This window comes from Rhinolophus ferrumequinum, chromosome 3 (assembly GCF_004115265.2).
Source record: "Rhinolophus ferrumequinum isolate MPI-CBG mRhiFer1 chromosome 3, mRhiFer1_v1.p, whole genome shotgun sequence".
NCBI classification, from domain to species: Eukaryota; Metazoa; Chordata; class Mammalia; order Chiroptera; family Rhinolophidae; genus Rhinolophus; species Rhinolophus ferrumequinum.
In genome coordinates, this window is record NC_046286.1 from 4,558,149 (window position 1) to 4,581,392 (window position 23,244).

At 41.0% G+C, this 23,244-nt stretch overlaps 1 protein-coding gene across 1 annotated transcript in view; it reads right to left on the reverse strand.

The window, feature by feature from the left end:
- The window catches only part of NUDT3 (nudix hydrolase 3), a 105,531-nt gene that overhangs the window by 38,410 nt on the left and 43,877 nt on the right, over positions 1–23,244 (reverse strand). Inside the window, exon 2 of the mRNA XM_033095127.1 lies at positions 7,403–7,513. Coding sequence (XP_032951018.1) covers positions 7,403–7,513 — 111 coding nt within the window. The remainder of the gene's footprint in view (positions 1–7,402; positions 7,514–23,244) is intronic.

The window sequence follows — 23,244 nt, forward strand, 5'->3', positions numbered from 1 at the left end:
AGCTGCTTCCACACACAAAAATGTGTATCCATATTAGGTGAACAAAGGCTTTCCTGAAATTTTTCATCACTGAGTTACATTTCCCATTAAATTATTGAAAAAGAATGAATCATCAGAATAAGATCATTACATATGTATTAAGAGACATGATAATTTTTACATTTTATAATGCTGTCACCAAAGGAGCTAAAAATATCTGTCTTTTTATCGAGTAAAAATAAAGACACAAAAACACAATCTATCTTAGGGAAAGTGGCATCCACCATATTATTGCACTTCAGTTTCTGCCTCAAGATCCTGAATGTGTCTGGCACATAATAAGTATTTATGCTTATTTTCTGCTCAATTTTTTATTTTGAAAAATTTCAAACATATAGAAAAATTTTCCCCATTTTTGTACCTATTTTTAAGATAAGTCTATACGTGCATATAGCCATACATGTACATTAATTACTAACAGTTCATCTTGGTGATTTAAAATTCCTTAAAAATTAAATCATGGCAATTCAGAGAATGTTATCTAAATAAAGCCTGCCTTTCAAGAAACAAATGGGGTTGATTTGTGATCTCTTTTGATTTACAGTAATTTACATCTGGATATATTTTCTCATATTAACAATTCCATTAAACAGTAAAATATTCTCAAGGTTAAAAAGCTTTATGTGCTTTCACTTATCATTTGGAGACTAAAATAAATAAATAAATAAAACTATTTTCTTCCAAGAGGTTGGAGCTTAGTTTACAGTTCAAAAGAAGTAAAAATCTGGAACACAGCTCATTCACCTAATTAAGAACACGTCTTTTGGTTGTTTTTCATTAGAAGTCTTTTAGTACTACTACTAGTGTTTCTTTTCATCTATATGCATGTACTATTTTGATTAACAAACTTTGTAAAATTAGTTGCCTACAGTGAAAGATCAGATCTCACATGAGAAACCAGCTTTCAAGTTTCTCTTGAAACATCAGAGCCACAGTGGGTCTTAACTGCCACGTGGCAACTACTGGCTGCTGGGCCAGGGAGGGAGGAGGGGCTGCCTCCTGAGGGGAAGGCTCTTCCCACTTGGTTAGAGACACCCACGCCGGCCCCTGGCTGCTCCCTTCCCTACAAGCTTATGAGCTGAAGACCCCTGGTCTACAACATTACTTCCCGTTTTCCTTATCATGTTGAAATGACTGAAAATATTCTAAATATATTATGATATATATTTTGTGATTAAAGTTCTGGATTTTTAAAAAATCATGTTATTTCCCTAATAAATTCTGTGATACCTTATTCCCCGCCTTCCATTTATAACTGTTCAGACTCGGCTAATAAGTAAAGATGAAAATATAACACAGTCATACAGAGCATTCACATTTTTTTCCATTTCGAATAGAGTCAAACACTTAGGAGCTAAGAAAAGGTTGACAAAACAGTATCTTAAATTATTCCCAAGTAGTCACAGGCTTTTTAAATGTTCTACTTGTGTATAACAAGTGATATGAAAAACAGCTTCCCTGTTAGAGACAGTTCTGAGATACCCTATGGAGACTTCTGGTTGCTATGATACATATATAAGAGAGTACAACCATATCTTTTGCAGGAACAGGGAACACACAGTACAGGAATTGGGATATGAAGATACAGATTTTTAAAATGAAGTTCACTATGGCGTTTTCCATGTTATGCGAAAGTACAAATGAGATGAGGAAGAGTTGCAACAAATTCCTGACAGGCTGACATAAGATCAGGAAGGTGAGCGATAACTATGAAGCGGCTCTGAACTCTGGAGGCACCGTGAGCCTCGATACTATATTAAGAGCATCCAAAAATTCCTTAAATGGGGGTGAATTAAGTCAAATACACTGTTTTTTACTTTATGTAAGACGGTGAATTTTTACTTTATGTAAGACGGTGCATCGAAAACTTGAGGGAGGTCCTCAAAGTACAGGGGAGTCTAAGGAGACACCCCTAAACTGAAGAAATTTCCAAGATGGTGAGTTTATATGGCAAAGCAACAGGTGGCAAGAGCCAGCAGAGTAGCAGAGAAGTATGATATTAAGACACAAGTGAGCAAGTCAGAGAAAAAGTTCTTTTTTTTTTAACGCTAGGCTTCCGTCACAGGTTAATTATCAGGCTACCTATCCACAAATACTTTATAGTTTATACAGGCGCATGCTAGAAATGGTTCTGTGGATATGGGCCTTGCCCAGACGTGAAACAGCAGATAAAAGGAACTGGCATTTGGCCACACATTCTCAATTATCATCACTGACTGCATTTCTTTAAAGGGAGAACATACCCAACTTTGTAACCCTTGAGGAGAATGCAGTTGGAGGTATACACGTAACTTTCTCCTTCTGAGTCTGTTTTCAGATGTCCTGTATCTTTGTAATAGTGCTCTCGGTTTGGCTGAGGGGAAACTGGACAAAAGCAATGGAAATGTAACAGATGAACAGGAGGCAGAACATCTCCCCTCTTTTTTCCCTGTCCGCCAACAGTTTTACCTTTCCCATTGAATTAGCAAGAAAGAATAGTTCTGCAAAGCACACAAAGAGGAGCTTTTCTTCTTTATTTCAGAGCGTCACATAGCTGGCTCACAGGAGCCTTTGCAGCTCGCAGATGCGCGGTCACCAAGGCCCCTGCCTGGCCCTGGGAGAAAGCCTCCTCCCTCGAACCCTCCGAGGGTCACTAGAATAGGATTCTGACTGTAAGGAACTAAAAAATGGAGGCCAGCTTACAAAAGGGAATATTTGAGCAAATGTAATTGGTAGTTTCAAGTGCTACAGATTTGTTTCTGAAATCCCTCCACTATGCTGAAATTTTTAAGCTGGGTTGAACAAAGCTTCCGAACAGGCTGAGTTGAATGATACGTAGGCCTGCCAACGGCGTGTTGAACGACTTAGTAACCTCACTCCATTCCTGTTTATATAGAACATTTTTCCAGTAGCAAAATTAATGTATGCTCAGTGCAGAAAACTAGATAACCTATGAACTAACCCAAAGATCACCACTTTGAACATTTGGGGAACATTCTTTCAGGGAGCACAGCATTAGGAGTGTGGGTGCTGTGACTAACTATTCTGGATTCAAATCGTACCTTGAGCACTTGATTACATTTAGCTGGGCACAAGATGGACAAATGATTTAATCTCACCGAATCTGTTTTTTCTCACTTGCAAAATGTAGATAGTAACAGTTCCTATCGTGTAGGGTCCGGTGAGGATTAAACAAGGCAACATTATGTAAAATGCTTAGAACAGAGCTTGACACGTAGTAAATGTACAAGCAGTGTTATCTATTCTTTCTATACAAATAGTTATATATATTTCTTCCCCAGCACATGGTTTAAGGTCATAAATACTGTTTCATAATCTGCTTTGATCACTTTGGGATGTGGTGCAAACATTTTCCTGTATTAGTAAATATCTCTTCACTCCACACACAGGACCATGGGAAAGCTGCTGCAGGCGGTTCCTAATGGCACAGGTTTTGTAGCCACTCCCAGCACAGTGAGAGGACTAAGAAATCATAACTGATCCAAAGGTAAGGTGGAAATCTTCGAAATGGCCAGAAGCTGATGATGTGGCCTGGCGGCTCTGCCCACAGGCCATGACTAGGTAAAACCAGTAAGATCCTCTCTCGGGAAGCCTGACCGTGAGATACACACAGTCAGCGGGCAGGCTGAGTGGTGCCCAAGGGAGAAGAAACGCAAAACAAAGAACAGTAAGCAGAAGCTCGGAGGCTGAGAAGAGTTAGGAAGGCAGCTCCTCCCCAGTGGAAGGGAGGGGCTGGGCCACTGACCAGGCTCCTGAGCCACCCCGCTTTCCCAATGTCATCCACCCTCTGTGACCCAACTTTCATATTCTGCACACACCAGCAGGGCAGCTGCTGTGACTGTGACTCTGTCATATTCTTCCTCATTTACTGGAGGGACCTGTAGGTATGTTCACTCCTAACAACCTGAAAGGGCCTACCTACCTCCACTGCATTTATGTGGTGGCTCTAGTGGTCATGTCAATAATTTTAGGACACAAAAATTGTATTTTCTTAAGCACTTGCTGTGTCAAACACTGGGAATTCAACAGTCAGCAAGAATGAATGGTACCTGACAACACAGGGTGTGAAGGCTAGCACAGAAGACAAACAAGCAGTACCAATAAAAGGTGATAAATACCACGAAGCTGTAAGTGCTGCCTGCAATGGAAACACACACAGGAAGAACGATGAATCTGCAGGGTGGTATCATAAAGACTTCATGAAAGAAGTGACCTTCAGCTTGAGGCACAAAGTCAGCCAGGTGTTACAGAATCTGCAGACTGCTCACTCAGGACCCACGCCCAACCATGGGGACTCCACGACCACCAGCCTTGTGAAGTAACAGAGTCCTGACCGGAAAAGTGAAGTGGCCCAGCGTTTCCTCTCAGCGCACCCGAGAGTCCTGGCCTCGTTCAACAGGGAGGGCCAGCTTCTTTGGTGGGAAAGCATCTTTCAATACTGGAAATGTTTAGAATGTCATACAGAAATGTGTAAGAGAATCAAAATCACAGTATAAATATTTCTATATTAAGGGGACCAGATACATTTTGTCACATTTAAAAGAATTTGGCCTACTAGATTGTAACCTCAATTTTAAAAGTACAATTAAATGATTTCTGACATGATTTTAAGTTGAAAATCTTAAGTTTATGTACAATGTGGGAATATTTACAAAATTGAAGACTTCCTTATTTGTAAGTCTAATATACGAGATTCACAGGACTTTTTTGTTGAAGAGCTTCCTAAAATGCGTATTTTTTTTAAGTCAGACAAGCGAATTTCTTTAAAAAGCAATGAAGTATATAAAATTGGCAAACACAATATGAAACATCTGGTCTAGGTATTATCCAAAGGCCCCTTAGAAGTGACTGGTAAATTCTCCTACGCTGAAAGCGCAACCAGGTTTATAAGCATTATGAAAGAACTAAGTCTTTGAATGTGTACACCAAAAAAGTCGTAACACTGTGAAAACTAAGTAAACCCCTGAATAGTGATTTCTGCTTACAAAAGCTACCTTTCAAGCGCAATAAAAAACATCAACCTACATCCTCTCTGATTCCAAGTCTTATTCTCTGTTGATGGACACGGAATTGGAAAAACCACCCCCACTATCTTATTTTGATGGAAGCCACTGAAATGTTTGTTTTTGTAATGACATATTTCTCTAATTGTTATTGTTTATGTAAACACGTATTTGATACCTTGTTCTAAAGTTCCAAGCAGTCCACAGACGTTTCTCTATTCTCTCAATATGCTGGAATAAAGTACAGAGTATGGTATGCCTCTCTGACTGGCGGGGAATGGTGCTCCAAGCCAGGCGGGATTCTTCGGGGCTGCGAGTGGCAGGCTGAATGTAATGCCAAGCTGAGGTTCCCTGCAGGCCAGCAGGCAGGTAAGACACCGAACATGTGAGTTTAATTACGTGTGCTACATCACTCACTTCTCCTGTCACAAGTACTTAATTCCTACTTCAGCTATTTTCCCCTTCCACCTACCGTGTTTCCCCCAAAATAAGACCTAACAGGAAAATAAGCCTGAGCATGATTTTTCAGGAGGACATCCCCTGAACATAAGTCCTAATGCGTCTTTTAGCAAAAATTAATATAAGACGCGTTTTATTTTCGGGGAAGCATGGTACTACTACTAAAGGACGGTGTGAATTTCCAGGAAACAGAAGAGTAAGCAGGGTGCCCTATACCTTCCTACTCCCGTACTGCTCTCCTCTGGCAATCATCTACTTGTCTACATCTTAGCTGCACTCGCATAACCCAGAGAGAATTCAACCATAACACTCAAAACAAGAACAGTAACAACAGCTAATACAAGCTTACCTGAAACATGGCCAAATCCGAAAGTCCTCTACAAAGGTAGAGCTGTCAGAGACCCCCCGCTCCCACTGCCCCAACTCCTAAAACCAAGTAGCAAGTTTTACAAAAGGTCCCTGAACGTTTTCCTTCCCCTCTATTCCAGAACCATCACTCTATCTCAGGTCTTCCGACAACCTGCCTGAATCCACAACTGCAACTCTGTCAAACATCACTTTTGCCTTAGATGCCTTAGAACCCACAGGAGCCAACTGGATTTAAATCAAAAGGAAGTAGTTTAGGTCCACCAACTGGTCCTACCACACTTATTTCAAAAGTCAAATCTTTGGGCTCCTCCAGAAAGAACGCTGATCATGTCCATTTGGGATATTTCTGCAGGACTTTTATTGTTCCATCTGTCACAGACACATGTATTAATCACTTTGTGTTCACCTAGCTGTGTACCAGGCACATGAAAGGAGGATTTAAAATGGGAAACATAATCTTTGCCCTCAGAGATTATAATCTAGCTATGGATGCCAGATGTATGATAAAACTGAGTGACATGAGCCAATGTACGCTTGTCGGAGCTGAGAGCGAGGGAAGAATTCCTTGAGTATTCCAAAGGAACGATTAGTCCAACAGGACTTTGGCAAGGGCTAGACCAAAAAAAAACCACAAAGAATTTAGACTTGTACTAAGCGTTATTTTATATGTCCTTGGAATCAGTCTGAAATCCCCTGTGGAACAAGGAAATGGTTCTATAACACTAGCCATGGGGTGGGTGAGGGCAAGGAAATTGGCCGATAAAACCCACACCACTGAGCGGGAGCCCTAAGTGAGGTAACAAAGCAGAACAGAGCAAGGTGTCGCCACAGAGGCTCTGGGGAAACATTAGTTCCTTCCTCCTGTTTTGAATTGAAATCTCTTTCTCAGTTTCCCCAACCAAATTGTAAGCTCTTGAAGTAAGGGCACTAAGGGTGTAAGACTTTACTTCTCGTGACTATGTATTTTAGAGTATCTAGTAAGATATATTGGGCACGGTCCAGAAACTCAACTCCTATATACTGAGTATCATGTGACTAAATAAAAGAAAATACAATTATCTCTGGAGCTGGACCATTAAGAGCTCTGGCTAACAGAATTGTTGCTTTAGTGACTGTTCTATGGCCAGGACCCAGGAAGCACAGGAGAATAAAGGACGCCTCCTCCTGATCCAAAGGTTAATGAGAATGAACCATTTATACCAATACTGCTTGTTCATATTTCCTAGAACTGATGAACTCTTCAATTCTTGATCTTCTGCCGCAGGTGAGAGAGGCAGTACTGGGAGAGATCCACGGGAAATCACAAGGGGGTCTGGTCTAATGAGTCACTGCCTGAGTCCTACCCCGGCATAGAGGGGCCCTGGTAAACATTACCACGTCACAACCTGATCCCCCTTTCATCAAGGAGGCACATGGTAACTGTTACATGCCTTCCTTCTGTGATCATGAGTATGTTTATTCAGGGAGTGGTGACAAATTACAGAACTGCACAGACATGACAGGTTCATGATTACAGGGGACGGCGTGCATACCTCCTCGCAGACTTCCCGGACTGCTGCCACACTCGGCTCCTCCTCAGGCTCCATGCCTCCTCCAGGGACAATCCATCGGTCTGGATGGCGACTGCTGCTCACAAGTAGCACCTGAAAGTCACAGAGGTCACACAGGTGGTTAAAAACTTTAAAAAATCATAAAATTCAGAGTTTAAACACCCCAGAAGTAAAAGTACCTAAGACTCCTTTGTTTATACCTCTCCAAATCATTTCTTGTAAGGCAGCTTTTGTTTCTGTTTGGAAAAGTAGACAATCTGCCTAGTAAAAGCATTGAAAAGGGCATCGAAACCAGTGGCCACTACCTCTGCTTTCCCTGACTGTCATTTGTCCTACCTATCCTCTCCTTCATCCCTTTCTCTAAAGCCCTCTGAATACAGAGCTGACAAAAGTTTATGCGAGCTTGTGAACACTGTGAAAGGCTGGCCTTCTAGAAGGGAAGAAGTCCTTAGGCCTGGTTGGCACCACAGTCCTCCCTCCAAGGTTCTCACTCCCGTGTGTCCTAGTTCTCCATCGTACGTCACAGGCCAATACAACGTGCCACCCTAAGCTCTAAGGGAACGCTGAGAACCTAATTCTCTCATCTACACGAGAAGGAGAAAATTTTCTTTTCATGATGTTTTCAGCTGAGATAAAAATGGAATTTTTTAACTAGGAAATTTTATTAAGAAATGAAAAGCACACACACACAGTATTGATATACAATACGGTGTTCTAGTTCAAACTTAACCAGCACTCTAGTCATGGCTGAAACAAAATCCAGAATTTCCCTAGTGCCTCTCTTCGTTATCCTCTCAAGGACAGACGCCAAACAAAATGAGCGGGACTCCTCACTTGGGGGTACAGTCAGGTTGGCATATTTCCAAAACTAAAGGAATCCTCAACTGCTCCCTACGCCATCACTTCTGGATGATACGTCCTGCGAATCTATCCTTAGTCCAAACCACACCTGAGCTGCCCTTCGTCTCCCCTCCACGCCCCGGCACCTAACTTCTACTCCACACTCATCCTTGTTGCCCCCCAAGGAGAATATGACTTCCTCTTTAGCCCTTACAGATTCCACCGCTGACTTCCGGTTATCTACCTTCCCGTCAGCTCCTCTCTCTCCCTTGAGGTTTCGGCAGTGATGAGTCCTTGGAAATGCTACCCTTTTCTTCCCATCATCATAGGTACTCCTGACGTTACTCTACAAAATCTGTGACCTGCAGTCCAGAAGGGACCACAGAGTTACGAGAAGGAAATCCATGAATCCACATGTAATCACTAATAGATAGTCCATGGGCTGAGAAATGTGTTATACTTGCAAGTATTATTTTTTAAATGTATATAAGTTCTGCTTTGATTAAAACAATGCAAACAAATTTAAAATAATATAAAATCCATAGTGATTTCTGGTTGGTATGTATATATGTTTAATCAAGGGATATTAAAAGTACAATGTGGAGGTTTCGTGAAATTTTACTTTTAAATAAGAGTCCTCACTGGACTCCTACTTCACACCATATACAAAAACTGACACAAATTGGACCAACAACCTAAATGTATGAGCTAAAACTATAAAACGGGGGTAAATCTTTATGACCTAGGATTTGGCAAGATATGCCAAATTCTTAGACATGACACCAAAAACATGAGCAATAAGAGGAAAAACAGATAAACAGATAAATTTTTTATCAAAATTAAAAACTTCTGCGCATCAAAGGCCATTTCCAAGAATGTGAAAAGAAGACCTACAAAATGGGAGAAAATGTTTGCAACTCATCTATCTAATAAGGGTCTGATATCCAATATATATAAAAAAACTCTTACAACTCAATAACAAAAAGACAAACATTTCTCCGAAGAAAACAAACAAATAGCCAACAGGCACATGAAAAGATGCCACGTTATTAGTCACTAGGGAAGTGCAAAGTGAAACCACTATGAGATACCACTTTACACCCACTAGAATGGCCCTAATTTTAAAAATAACAAGTCCTGACAAGGATGGAGAGGCACTGGAACCCTCATACATTGCTGGTAGGAATGCAGAAGAGTTCAGGTACCGTGGAGAACAGTTTGGGGGTGCCTCCAAAAGTTAAACAAAATATCACATGATCTAGTAATTCTACTCCTGGGTATATACTCCAAAGAACTGAAAACAGGTACTCAAACACACACAAATGTTCATGGCAACATTATTCACAATAGCTAAAAAGTAGAAATAACTCAAATGTCCATCAGTGGATGATTGAATAAACAAAATGCGGCATATACATACATGGAACAGTACTCAGTCATAAAAATGAATGCAATACTGATTCACGCTACACAGTGCATGAACTTCGAAAACATGACACTAAGTGAAAACCAGACTCAAAACGTCACACATACTGTATGATTCCATTTATATGCAGTATGCAGAATAGGCAAATCCACAGAGACAGAAAGCAGATTGGTGGTTGCAGGGCTGGGGAGGGAAAGAATGAGGAGTCACTACTTAATGGGTACAAGGTTTTATTTTGGAATGATCAAAGTGTTTGGGAACTATTAACAGATAAAAGTGGTGTTTGCTAAATGCCACTGACTTGTTCACTTTAAAATGGCTAATGTTATGTGAACTTCACCTCAATAAAATCAAGCTAGTTTTAAGATCACAGTAATTGTTTTTTAAAGCTAAAGACGTCAGTGCCATACTTTCTTCTTCAGAGTGTACACTCCAGGAGAGCAACCTTCCAGAAGTTTATCCTTAGTTTTATAATAAATTATAAAAAGCTAAAATAATATTCTGTTTCCATAAAAGAAAAAGGGATCATTGCCATACCCATTCTCCTCTAAAACTATGTCCGGCCTTACATTTTAAAAAGGTCCTTATCAAAAGAAAAATAAACCCAAATATAATCATGTTTGTTAATTTGAGTTAAAAAGTTAAAAAAAGAAGTCCTCCAAAGACAACTCTAGACGATGGCATTTAAGTCATATCTATCTCTAATTTGCAAGGAAGATTCAGAAAGAAAAAGTTTAAGGGGATTAATCCTTCATTGATTTGTTATATAAACACATAAAGTCTTTCTTCCTAGAGTTCTCCCACTTCCTGGCAAAATGTTTACCAGCCATTCTAAACCTAAGCATTTGCCTCAAAGGCTGACTAGGGCCACCCAATTAGGTTACAATCTAAATGAAAGACCTTTTCAGGGACATTTCTGAGCTAAGGCAAAGAAAAGGAAACCTCTAACATCAAGTATAATTTAATCTCTAAATTTCAATCAATGTGAAATATTAATCAGTGAACCTAGCAAGTGTCATCGCTTCGCATGTTCAGAGCTTAACTACACGAGGTAAGACTGTGTAACTGAGGCTGGGGAAAGAAAGCAAGCTTCATTCCTTTGTAGTCACACTTCAAAGCAAACACTATTACCAGTAAATAGTTCTCAGTAAGTTTCCCTGACAACGCATCAAAAATTTACTGCAAAGGAACTAAACAAAACCAAATATTCTTTACTTTAGCAGAAGGCTTTACTCCTTTCCTACCTTATAAAATAGTAAGTGGCATTCTGGTCACTAAATTCTTATTCTGAAGCTTGATTTTTAAGTATAAAATTATCTAAAAAAATAAAATGGCAAAACACCTAAAAGATTCTAAAAATGACACATAAGAAAAAAATTGAACTTGTCATTTATTCAACATTCATTAAGCAGGAACACGAGATGCAGAAATTAAAAGCTCTGCAATTTTGAGGCAGGTCGACATGGGGGATCAGCCGACCAGGTATCAGACCTTTTATGAAGCTTCTGTCATCGAGACAGTGATATCAGCACGTACAGAGATGGAGAAATGCACCCACAAAACACACCTCCCATACTACACAGAACTCTTGGATACAGGACACAGGCAGCCCTGCTGGAACAACCTGTTATCCACATGGTCACAGAGGAAAATCATTATATTGATTAGGGACACGTGTTCGGTGAAAGAAAGAAATGTGTGGGAATGATAAACCTAATGGGGAGAGGTTTACATAACCTGGAATAGTAACGTATTATTTCCTAGTTTTTAAAAATTGCTTTAATATTGCTTAATACAAATTTTCAAAAGAACATAAAAAAAGAAAGCCAGGGTCCGGCCCAGTGGCTCAGGCGGTTAGAGTTCCGTGCTCCTAACTCCAAAGGCTGCCAGTTCGATTCCCACATGGGCCAGTGGGCTCTCAACCACAAGGTTGCCAGTTCAACTCCTCAAGTCCCGCAAGGGATGGTGGGCTCCGCCCCCTGCAATTAAGATTGAACACAGCACCTTGAGCTGAGCTGCCGCTGAGCTCCCGGATGGCTCAGTTGGTTGGAGCACGGGCTCTCAACCAAAAAGTTGCCGGTTTGATTCCTCGACTCCCACAAAGGATGGTGGGCAGCGCCCCCTGCAACTAGCAACGGCAACTGGACCTGGAGCTGAGATGCAACCCCACAACTAAGACTGAAAGGACAACAACTTGACTTGGATAAAAGGCCTGGAAGTACACACTGTTCCCCAGTAAAGTCCTGTTCCCCTTCCCCAATAAAATCTTTAAAAAAATAATAATAATAATTAAAAAAATTTTTTTTAAAAAGCCACCTAAAGAAACAGTGAAGAAATAAATAAAAGAAAACAAAAAGTCGTAACACAGGGTAAGGAGAGCTTTGGCTGAGGGGAGGCAGTAGACGGATGGTAAGGGAAGGTTTCTTAAAGGAAGTGACTTGAATCCAAGCTCAAGAAAGACATTTATTTTCTTACAAAAATCATCAGAAGCCTACTGTGTGCTCTTGTGCTTGGGACACAAAAGCAAGGCAGATACAGCCTCAGCTCTTGAGGAATGTGAAGTCCAGTGGATGAGACCAACAAGAAGTCAGGTGACTAAATATAACCGAGTGACTGTGCCTGAGACCCTAAAGCTCACTCGCTATTTCATGTTCTTGCCGAGTATCCAGCCCCCTTTTCTGTTAGGTGAGGCTATCTGACTAGTTCTGGCTCGTGAAATGTGAGCAGAAAGGACACGTGTCCTGCTGGGCAGAGGCAGGGGAAACCCATCCATTTTCTCTTCCTCTGTCTCAGTGCCCAAAGACATGGCGAGCTCCGGTTGGTACAGCTACAAGCCTGAATCCCTGCGTGGAACAGAATTCCCATGTGAGCAGAGCTTCTGAAAATCCATGACTGACAGGTATCACAAAAAGGAATAAACCCTGTTGTGTTAAAACAGTGAGATTCGGGGTCAATTTGTCACTGAAGTGGAACCTAGTCTCTATGCTGAGTAACAGCGTGAGCGGCCAGTGACATGTGCAAGGATCTGTGCTGCTGCCTGCCTCAAACCCAGTTCCTAAGCCTGGAGCCTGACCCGTACAAGTGGCCAGAAGATGATGAGCAAATGAAAAGAATGGACCAACGACTGAACAGACAAACAAGTGCTTTTAAAAAAGGAAATGCAGGGAGCATACAGAAGGGGTTACTTACGGAGGCTGAACAAGGCAGGGGGCCAATTATGCAGAGTTTGGTTCGCAATCAGAAGGCAGTGGGTAAGTCAGTGAACTGTTTAAGCACAGAAATGACACAGCCCAATCTGGGTTTTAGAAAAGTCACTTTGACTTGGGCTGGATGGACAAGCCCAGTAATAGAATATGTTTCTGCAGTGAATTCAAGCTGAGAAAGAATGAGGACAGAAGTGGGAGTTGAGAGGAAGTGGCAGGATTCCAGGTAAATACATGAGGAAGAATCTGCAGGAGCAGGTGACTGACAGGCTGTGGGCGGAGCCAGTGGTGAAGCTGCCTTAGGAGGAGAATGTGGCAGGTCAGTGGAGGGAACGACAGGGAGGCTGTCCTCCAACACACGAACTGGAGAGTTCAGTGAGCTGTCTAATGAGTATTTCTAGTGGACAATCATAAATGTGGGACTGGAGCTAAGGAGACGGAAAGAGACTGAGACTCGGAAAACAGTAGTCCCAGGCTCTTCCAGCCTGGATGAGACTAAGCAAAGGAGAATACGGACATCTACAGAGGAGCTATCCCCATTCCCTCTACCTACCCTGCACCCCACTTGGTGTCATGTAAGTCTCCATTCCCATCACCAAGAGTATAGTAGTGGTAGATACATTCCAGGTAACCCAGGTTAAAGTTCTGGAAATCTCTTCCTGAAGAATTAGATTATCTGTGGGGATAATCTCCATCCTGGGAAATCCCGATTAGCAAGCTATGTACCCGAGACATCTTACTAACTCCCAGAAAGCTGCGTGCAGTAATGCCTAACGTGCTCTCACTTCCAACAATGTGATGCCCGCCGCATGTGACAGCCGCTCAGCACCGCCATTACTGCCAGAGAGGTCTGCTGGTACCCAGGGGGTGCAAGGGCTGCACCCCATCTAAGCTGTGACATGCCCTGCAATCGGCTTCTACAGACAAGCCCTTTCTAGTCATCTGTGTGTCTCTCCTTAAAAATAAGACCAATATAATATGAATAATTATCTGCACTTGCTGGGATTCCAGATAGTTTAGTTTTATAGAATGTTTCGCAGAACAGCTGCCACAAGTTCTTGTGCACACGACCCTGCTAAAAAGACGAGTAAAGCTGTGTCTGAGGTGAAGTAACTTGTTCATATTAAATCAGTGAATTATCACAGGGCCGAGCATTAGTAGTTTCAGTTCCTTGAGTTTTAAAACTATTTTCCCCATTAGCCGTTTTTTTTCCTACACAGGAACTCAACATATTGCTAAAAGGAAGAACAAGTAGCATAAAGTCAATTTATAAAATGCCTTATAAACATCCCTTCACTTTATCTAGCTAATCAGGTTGTTTATTTAACAGAAGAGGAAATACCCTGCCTTGTCCAAAGAAGCACCACACCACCACACTGCTGTGAACAGACAATCTGACAATGCGGACTCGGGAGCAACAAGGTATTTTAAGAAGAATAAGAAAAGGTAGTCAGAGGCAAGCTGTTACTCACAGATCCCACCCCTAAGCACGAGAGCCAGGGTGTGGGCTGCGACACTAGACTTCTGAGTGAGTGTCCTGCCCTAGCTTTCCAAATTAATGTCCAAACGTTAAGGTAACCACAGGGAACACTCTATTGCCTGGTATCCAGTGACTTGATTGCTAAAAAGAAGACGAAAGAAACCAGTAAACCTGGCAGTATTTGCAGGTTGTATGAAAATAAAAACAAGGACTGACAGTTGTTGGATGACCATAACTCACGGCCCCCGAGGTGCTCCTGCAAACCTCCCCCTGCCCCAACTCTTGTAAACCCTGAAAGACAGCAGACTGCTACTGGGGAGAGTGCACAGGAACAATAGCAGGTCGTATGTACTCAGCGCCCACTTTAAGCCAGCTGCTGGCATTTTACATATTCTATTTTTAAGATACATCTCTCTCTACCTTTCCTGGAAGCCAGGTCGTATGTCATTCTCGCCATTAAGGCCACGAGGGCACCGAGCCTTAGCTGGTTTGGTGATGTGGTGAAGGCACAGGAAGGGCCCGTGTGGAGCCGGGGTTCAGACCACGGTGGGTCTCCAAACCTGTCTCGGACCACCAGGTCACCGAGACCATTACAGCCATGAGGTAGGTAGACCCACGTGAAAAGCCCGCTGAAAACTTCACTGCCACTGGATAAAAGCCAAGATACAATTTTCTCCAGGCCAGGTATAAGGAAAAGGAAAAGATGGAGAAGGCATTTTAATCAAGTAGTTGATTCAAGCCAAGGATTTGGAGCACTTTTCAGTAGTCTCTTCCCTGACAGAGACGGTCTGCTTATTTGTTAGATCTTTCCTAGCAGAGCTGTCTTCTACACAGAGGTGTACTCCTCTATATTATGCAACCTTTTTACACTTGCTTTTCTGAAAATGTTTATCAACATATATATAAAAAATGACTACTAACTCTCAGTATGAAGCTCCATTATTTTTCACATTTGTTTAGAAACTACAACATTTCAAGTAATTCCTTACTTAAGCATTTATTCCACAAACAACTGCTGTCCAGTCATTATTTGCTTAGAAATGAACTGAGGGATGAGGGTGGGGGTGGGGGACAGAGAGGTACAAAAATATATAAAGCCTACCCTTGAACAGCCTACCCTCTAATGAAAGGACTGGAAATGGTGGCCCACGAGCCACATCTAGCTTACCATCTGTTTCGGTATGGCCCATGACCTAAGAATGGGCTTTACATTTTCAAAAGGCTGAAAAAACTCAAAAGAATATTCTGTGACATGTGAATTTATATGAAATTCAAAATTCAGTGTCTATGAATAAAGACTACTCGTACTGAAACACAGCTATGCTCCTTCATTTACCTACAGTCTACAGCTGCTTTCTTTCTTTTTTTTCAAGGAGTGCGCAGCTCACAGTGGCCCATGCGGGGATCGAACCGGCAACCTTGGTGTTATCAGCACCATGCTCTAATCAACTGAGCTAACGGGCTGCCCCGTCAATGGCTGCTTTTAAGCTACAATGGCAAAGTTGAGTACTCTTGACAGATCATATAGTCCACAAAGCCAAAAATGTCTACTATTATCTGGTCCTTTACAGAAAAGGTTTGCCAACCCTTGATCTGATGAAGGGCCCGGCCACATCATCGTGCTGATAAGAACTATTATGAGGGAAAGAAGATTCTGAGAGGGTCCCAGAACGGTTTTTAAGAGGGAACACTTGAGCTGGGCCCAGAGGAGGAATTTACTGAGCCTAGCAAGGAAAGGTATTCCAGGCAAGAGGCACTGCAATTGCAAAGGCACAGACACAGGAAACAGTATATCATATCCAGGAGCTGCTGAGAAATTCAAGTAGTTTGATATGGTGTAGGGTGCATGATGGGAAGGAGGCTGATAAATTAGATCTAGACCAGTACAAAAAGTTCATATAGCAAGTGCACCAAAGAGCTATGGCAACTTGGAATCCTTCTAGGTTTTGAGGAGAAGGGTCACCTCACGTGTGTTTCACATTTCAATCTAAGTTAAGATGTTCAAGTTGAAGCCCCAGTTGGACACTGTCTTCTTCCTTTATAAAGGACAGTCAGGAGATGGGGGACGGTTCTCCTCTTACACCAATCAGCCACACAACTACAAAAACAATTCTTCTTAGACGTCAGCTTTCTCAGTTGTAAAATGAGGTGGTCCAAATAATTTCTAACCCCCCCGCCGCCAGCATTAACATTCTATTGTCCTAAATTTACACAGGGTGTGTGTCTAGAACTGTGCTTCCTAACTCCTTTTTTTAGAATCTCTTTTTTCAGTAGTACACACTGCACAAGCAGTGTCCCCAGAGGCGCTTCTTATGACGACTTCTTGAGATATTCTAGCCTGAGTATAAACACTTACTCTTTTCTTCCCCGTTAGCCCAAATGGAAACCCATCATTAACACGGTTCTATCTTACTTTTCACTTAAATATGCAGATCATTGCATCAGTACATACTGAAGAAACTCCTGGTTTTCAAAAAAATGACCATGTGGTATTACTTTTTCTAAAAAAAAACTTCTTTATCTTAGAAAATTCCAAACTTACACAAAAGTAGAGAGAAAATATAATGAATCTCCAAGTATTCATTACTCAGCTTCAGTGACTTATTAACATTTTGCCGACCATGTTTTACTTACCTACATCCCATGCGGAGTACTTTAAAGCAAATCCCAGATATCAATATATTTCACCACTAAATACTTCATTATGTATCACTAAGAGATAAGGACTTTTTAAAAAATATACCACAATGTCATTATTACCCCTAGCAAAATTAATAATTCCTTATTCAAATTTCTCCAATTATTTCAAAAATGTTATTTTACAATTGGCTTATTCCTATGAAAATTCAAACCAGGTCCATACACTGCATTTGGTCCTATTAGGCACTCAATCTAAAGCACTTCCTTGAAAGAGTTCCCTCTTCTGGCCCTTTGTTTTCAAGTCATTGATTTGTTGAAGAAAGCAGCATTTATCCTATAGTATTTCCCACACATTCCTGTGTTTGCTAATGCCTTCCCTTGTGGTAATATTCAACTTCCTCCTTTATCCCCCCGGTTTCCTGTACCCCAGTCTATAGGTCTGTCTGGAAGCTTGATCAGATTTGGATCTGGTGTTTTGGCACGAAAACTTCACTGAAGGTGCCTACATACGTCCTATAGCGCTGCACTGTAAGATGCATGGAGATCTGACAACACTTTCAGTGATCACAAGATGAAACTGGTTTCACGTGTTGTCACATGACCTGCCCATCAGAGCTCACCATCAGCCTTCCGTCCAATGGTTTTCACATCTATTACTGACAGCCAAGATTTCATTAGAGAGTGCAAGTGGTGATTTTCTAATGCTATCGTCCCTTCTGTATTTATTAATTAGCTGGAATTCTACAAGGAAACTTCCTTATCAACTATTTGATTACCCTAAAAAGGCAATATAAATGCTTGATTTTTCTCCTTATTCACAAATTTTCAGAGTAATGACAGTGTGCCCAAGCAACCTCCAAATATTTTTATTGTTGTATTAACTAGATTTTTCTATTTCATGTGTTTTAGCAACTGCAGTCATGAATCTCGTTGGCTTCTGATTGCGTCCTTTTTTCTCCAGTACTACGCTATAAAAATTTTCAAACACATGGCTAAGTTGAAAGAATTGTACAGTAACCACCCAATGCCTACCACCTACATTCTACTAGTAATATTTTACAAATCTTGTTTATCTCATATCTTTTTTGATATAAATCTTAAATCTTGGAGTTTTCTTACTTTTTGTCACTGTAACATATCTCAGGCTCATCTTAAGCATTCCCTGAGCCAGATCTGAATTCAGCATTTCTCTAAGGAGCCCTGGTTCCTTTTAGTGGGAAATCATATTTAGAGACCTCAATTTAGGCAGTGGTTGCTACTGTGTTGTCTCTGTTTCTCAGGTTTTTCAATGAAAGATAGGAGATATGTCTTATTAGAAATAAAAATAATAAAGAGAATAATAATTGAAGAGAAAAATTAATTATGGGTTATACTAATATTTCCCTGTCAGATTTAAAGTTACTAAGTTTTTCAACTTCTTGGATTTCTTGCTCTTTTTTTTATGTCAAATATAACATTAATATAATTATCTATATAAGCTGCCCTATAATTAATAGTTTCAAATTAACAGTGCTATTAACCATAAAAGTACTAAGTATAGGTTAAGATTTCTTTGTAGCTCTTCTTCTAGCCTAAGGATAGATCCCACTAGAGATGTTCAATCAAAACACTGTTTTAAAGTCATATGAAAAATTTATTTCTATATGGTTATGCCACTAGCTTGATAGACAAATTCGTTTGTTTCTGTTTGGTTTTTGTTTTTAGGAATGGCGTTTTGTTGTAACAGAAGTACAATTCATGTACACTGGAATGTATAGAGTGCTGGGGTACAGTTTGATGAGTCTGACTAAAGCACACACCTGAACCTACACCCCTATAGATACACGGTTCCAGAAAGTTCCCTATGCCTCTTTCCTGTCAATGCCCCCAAACCAGACGCAATCACTGGTGTGATTTGCCTATACCACCGTAGATTAGTGGTGCCTGTTCTGGATCTTCACATAAATGAGACCAAACAGTACCCACTGGGGATTTAATTATACGGCTGTATCATAACATACTTACCCAGTCCTCATGATGGTATTTGGGACATTTCCAACTTCTGCTATCAAAACAATGCTACAATAAATAGCCCTATTATGAACCATCTCCCACATGTGCAAATATTGGTAGAATTCATACATTTACTCACTCATTCATTTCACTAATACTCACTGAAAACTAGTGCCAATCACTGTTCTAGGTACTGTGGGTACAGCAGCGAAAAGAACAAAGACTGTACTTGGCAGCAATTGGAGATCTTGCTTCCTGGCAATGGTCGGTCGTCAGTTTGGGCTAAAATAAACTCATAAAAATTAAAAAGAAAAAAATACCCCAAAGACCGTGCTCTTGTGGAATGTACAATCTAATGGGAGATCAAGACAATAAACAAAAATGATGTCAGGTGATCATAAGCACTAATAAGAAAAATAGGCTGAATAAGGAAGTAGAAATTCACAGAGTACTCTTTCAGCTGCGAGGTCAGGAAAGGTCTCTCTCCTAAGAAGTGATATTTGAGCACAAACGTGATGGAAGTGAGGAAACCAGCCTTTGGGCTCTCCAGGGAAAGGGCATCCCAGGGAAAGGCATTGTCCTCAGGAGCAGAGGTCCTGCCCTTAGGCAACGGGGTACATGGGGTCAGAGTAGCTAGAGCAGGATTAGCAAGTGAAAGAGTGGGGGGTGAGAGGGGTCAAAGAGGGCTTCACAGAACAAGTTAAGGAGGTGATAAGGATTTGGGGTCTCGTCCCAGGTGAAGAACGCCCCTGAGGGGTTCTGGGCAAACATTTCAACAGAGTCACTAGGGTGCAGTGTAGAGAACAGACTGCAAGATGGAGCAAGGATGGAAATAGGAGACTAGTTAGGAGGGTCTGTAACAATCCAAGGAGAGAAGTGAAGATGCTTTAGACTAAAGACATAACAGGAGGGGCAGTGAGAAGTGATAAGATGCTGACTCTACTTTCAAAGGTAGAGGTGACAGAATTCCTGCTGTGGACTACGAGAAAAAGAAGGAAGTCAAGGGTGACTCCAGTTCCCAGGCCTGAGCAAATGGACAAAATGAGAAGACAATCAGAAGAACAGGTGTGGACGGTGATACCGGGAGTTCAGTTCTGCCCGTGTGAAGTCTAAGGCGCCTATCAACACACAAATGGAGTAGCTCAGAGGGAAGGTGAAGAGATGAGTGCAGTTCAGCAGAGGTCAGAGCTGCAGATGAACGTTAGGCGGATGTGCAATCTGGGGCTGGATGAGATCACTTACAGAAGTCTGGGGCTCTCCTGGCCTGAGTCCTGGGCTCTAATGTTTGGAAGGGGCCAACAAAGGAGCACGAGGAGGGACAAACAGCAAAGGAGAAAGAAACCAAGCATGGGGCATGCAAGACGCCAAGCCAAGTGTTTGAAAGAGGAGGGAATGATTAACTGGGTTAAATGCTACTTACTACCCAGAGGTCGAGTAAGGTGAGGAATGAGAACTGACTACTGGATTTGGCAACACAGAAGTCCTTTGTGGCACGATCAAGGTAGTTTTGTGGCACGATCAAGGTAGTTTCTCTATAAAACCTAAGAACTGCTGAGTCAAAGACGCATTTGTAACTTCAGTAAAGATTGATGCTTTACCTTCCCTAGAGGATGTACCAGTTCTTACACCTGCCAACAGCCTATCAGACTGACTGTTCCCATAAATCCTGGTCAACGTGTAGTATTATCCAACTTCTGATATTAGCCAATCTGTCAGGTGAAATGGAACATCACCTTCTAGTTTCAATTTACATTTCCCTTATTACAAGAAAGGTACAACATTTTTCCTATATTTAAGAGTCACTTGTATTTATTTTTCATATCCATTGCCGATCTTTCTATTGGGTTATGAGTCTTTTTCTTACTGATTTAGAGAAGCTCTTTATGTATTAATTAGGCTGGTGATTGTTTTGACATTATAGTGATTTTGCCATGTAGAAGCTTTCTGCTTCTACGTAATAATTGTATAATTCTTTCTTTTTTGTCAGTCTGAATAGTGTCCTCCCCCTTTAACGAGGTAATGTTACTTATGTGACAAAACTGTATAAATTTAAGGTGTACAATATGATTTAATATATGTATACATTACAAAATGACTATCGACAACATGGATGGATCTTGAGAGTATAATACTAAGCGAAATAAGTCAGACAGAAAAAGCAGAGAACCATATGATTTCACTGATATATGGTATATAAACCAAAAACAACAAAAGAAGAAGACAAATGAGAAACAAAAACACATAGACACAGACAATAGTTTAGTGGTTACCAGAGGGTAAGGGGGTGGGGGGTGGGAGATGAGGGTAAGGGGGTGATGGAAGGAGAACTGACTCCGGGTGGTGAACACACAATGGGATTTATAGATGATGTAATACAGAATTGTACACCTGAAATCTATGTAATTTTACTAACAATTGTCACCCCAATAAACTTAAAAAAAAAAGACTATCATATCATTAGTGATAATTAATCACTAATGATTAACACATCCATCACCTCATATAGTTACCACTTTTTTGTGTGGTGAGAATATTTAAAGTACAGAAAACAGTACTGTAAACTACAATCACCATCTGTACATTAGATCCCCAGAACTTACTCAACTTATAACCTCAAGTGTGCACTCTTAAATCAACATCTCCCCATTTCCCCCACTCCCCAGACTCTGGTAACCACCATTTCACTGTTTCTGAGTTCAACTTTTTAAGATTTCACATATAAGTGAGATCATATAGTATGTCTTTCTCTGACTGACTTCACTTAGCATAATGCTCTCAAGGTTTATCAATGTTGTTGCAAATGGCAGGATATCCTTCATTTTTATGGCTGAGTAATATGTATAGGTGTGTGCATATGTCATATTTTCTTTATCAGTTCAACCATCGACACAAACATAGGTTGTTGCTATGGCTTGGCTAGAGTAAATAATGCTGCAATGAATATGGAGGTGCAAACAGCTCTTTGAGCTGATTTCATCTCTTTCAGATACACCCAGAAATGGGACTGCTGGATCACGGTGGTTCAAATATCTGAGGAACCTCCACACAGTTCTCCATAACAGCTGTGCCAATTGATTAGGTTGGTGCAAAAGTAATCGCGGTTTAAAAGGTTAAAAACAACTACAAAAACCACAATTATTTTGCACCAACCTAATACATTCTCTCTGGTGAGTGTTTAATGGCATTTCATTGTGGCTTTCTTTTGCATTTCTCTGATTATTAATGAGTACTTCAAAAACTGTTTCTAGCCATTTGCGTTTCCTCTTTTATCAAGAGCTTGATCAATCAAGTCTAGGCCCATTTTTCTATTGTGTTGTCTTCTGATGTGTAGTTCTTTATAGATTTTTGTTATATATTGCAAATATTTTCTTGAGGACTTGTCTTCTCCTTCATTCTTTGGTATCTTTTGATGAACATAAATTACTAATTTTGATGAGGACAAAATTTTTTCCTGTGCTTAGTGTTTTCTGTTTCTTGTGTAAGAAATCCTCCCCTAGACTGGCCCGATGGCTCAGGAGGTTTGAGCTCCATGCTCCTAACTCTGAAGGCTGCCGGTTCGATTCCCACATGGGCCAGTGGGCTCTCAACCACAAGGTTGCCAGTTCAATTCCTCAAGTCCTGCAAGGGATGGTGGGCTGCGCCCCCTGCAACTAAGATTGAACACGGCACCTTGAGCTGAGCTGCCACTGAGCTCCCGAATGGCTCAGTTGGTTGGAGCGCGCCCTCTCAACCACAAGGTTGCTGGTTCAACTCCCGCAAGGGATGGTGGGCTGCGCCCTCTGCAACTAGCAATAGCAACTGGACCTGGAGCGGAGCTGTACCCTCCACAACTAAGAAAGGACAATGACTTGACTTGGAAAAAAGGCCTGGAAGTACACACTGTTCCCCAATAAAGTCCTGTTTCCCTCCCCCAATAAAATGTAAAAAAAAAAAAAAAAAAAAACACATAAAAAGAAGAGAAAAAAGATGAAATTAAAAAAAAAAAAAAGAAAAAGAAATCCTCCCCTATCTCAAGGTCATAAAACTCTTCTATACCAGGGGTCAGCAAACTTTATCTGTAAAAGGTCAGACTACATATTTTCAGCTCTGTGTACTTTACGCTGCTGCAACTATCCCACTCTGTCACTGCAGCACAGAAGCAGTCATATACAATACGACATGTAAACCAATGAACGTGGCTGTGTGTCAATAAAACTTTACTTACAGAAACGGGTCACTGTTTGGCAATCTGTCTACTATCTTT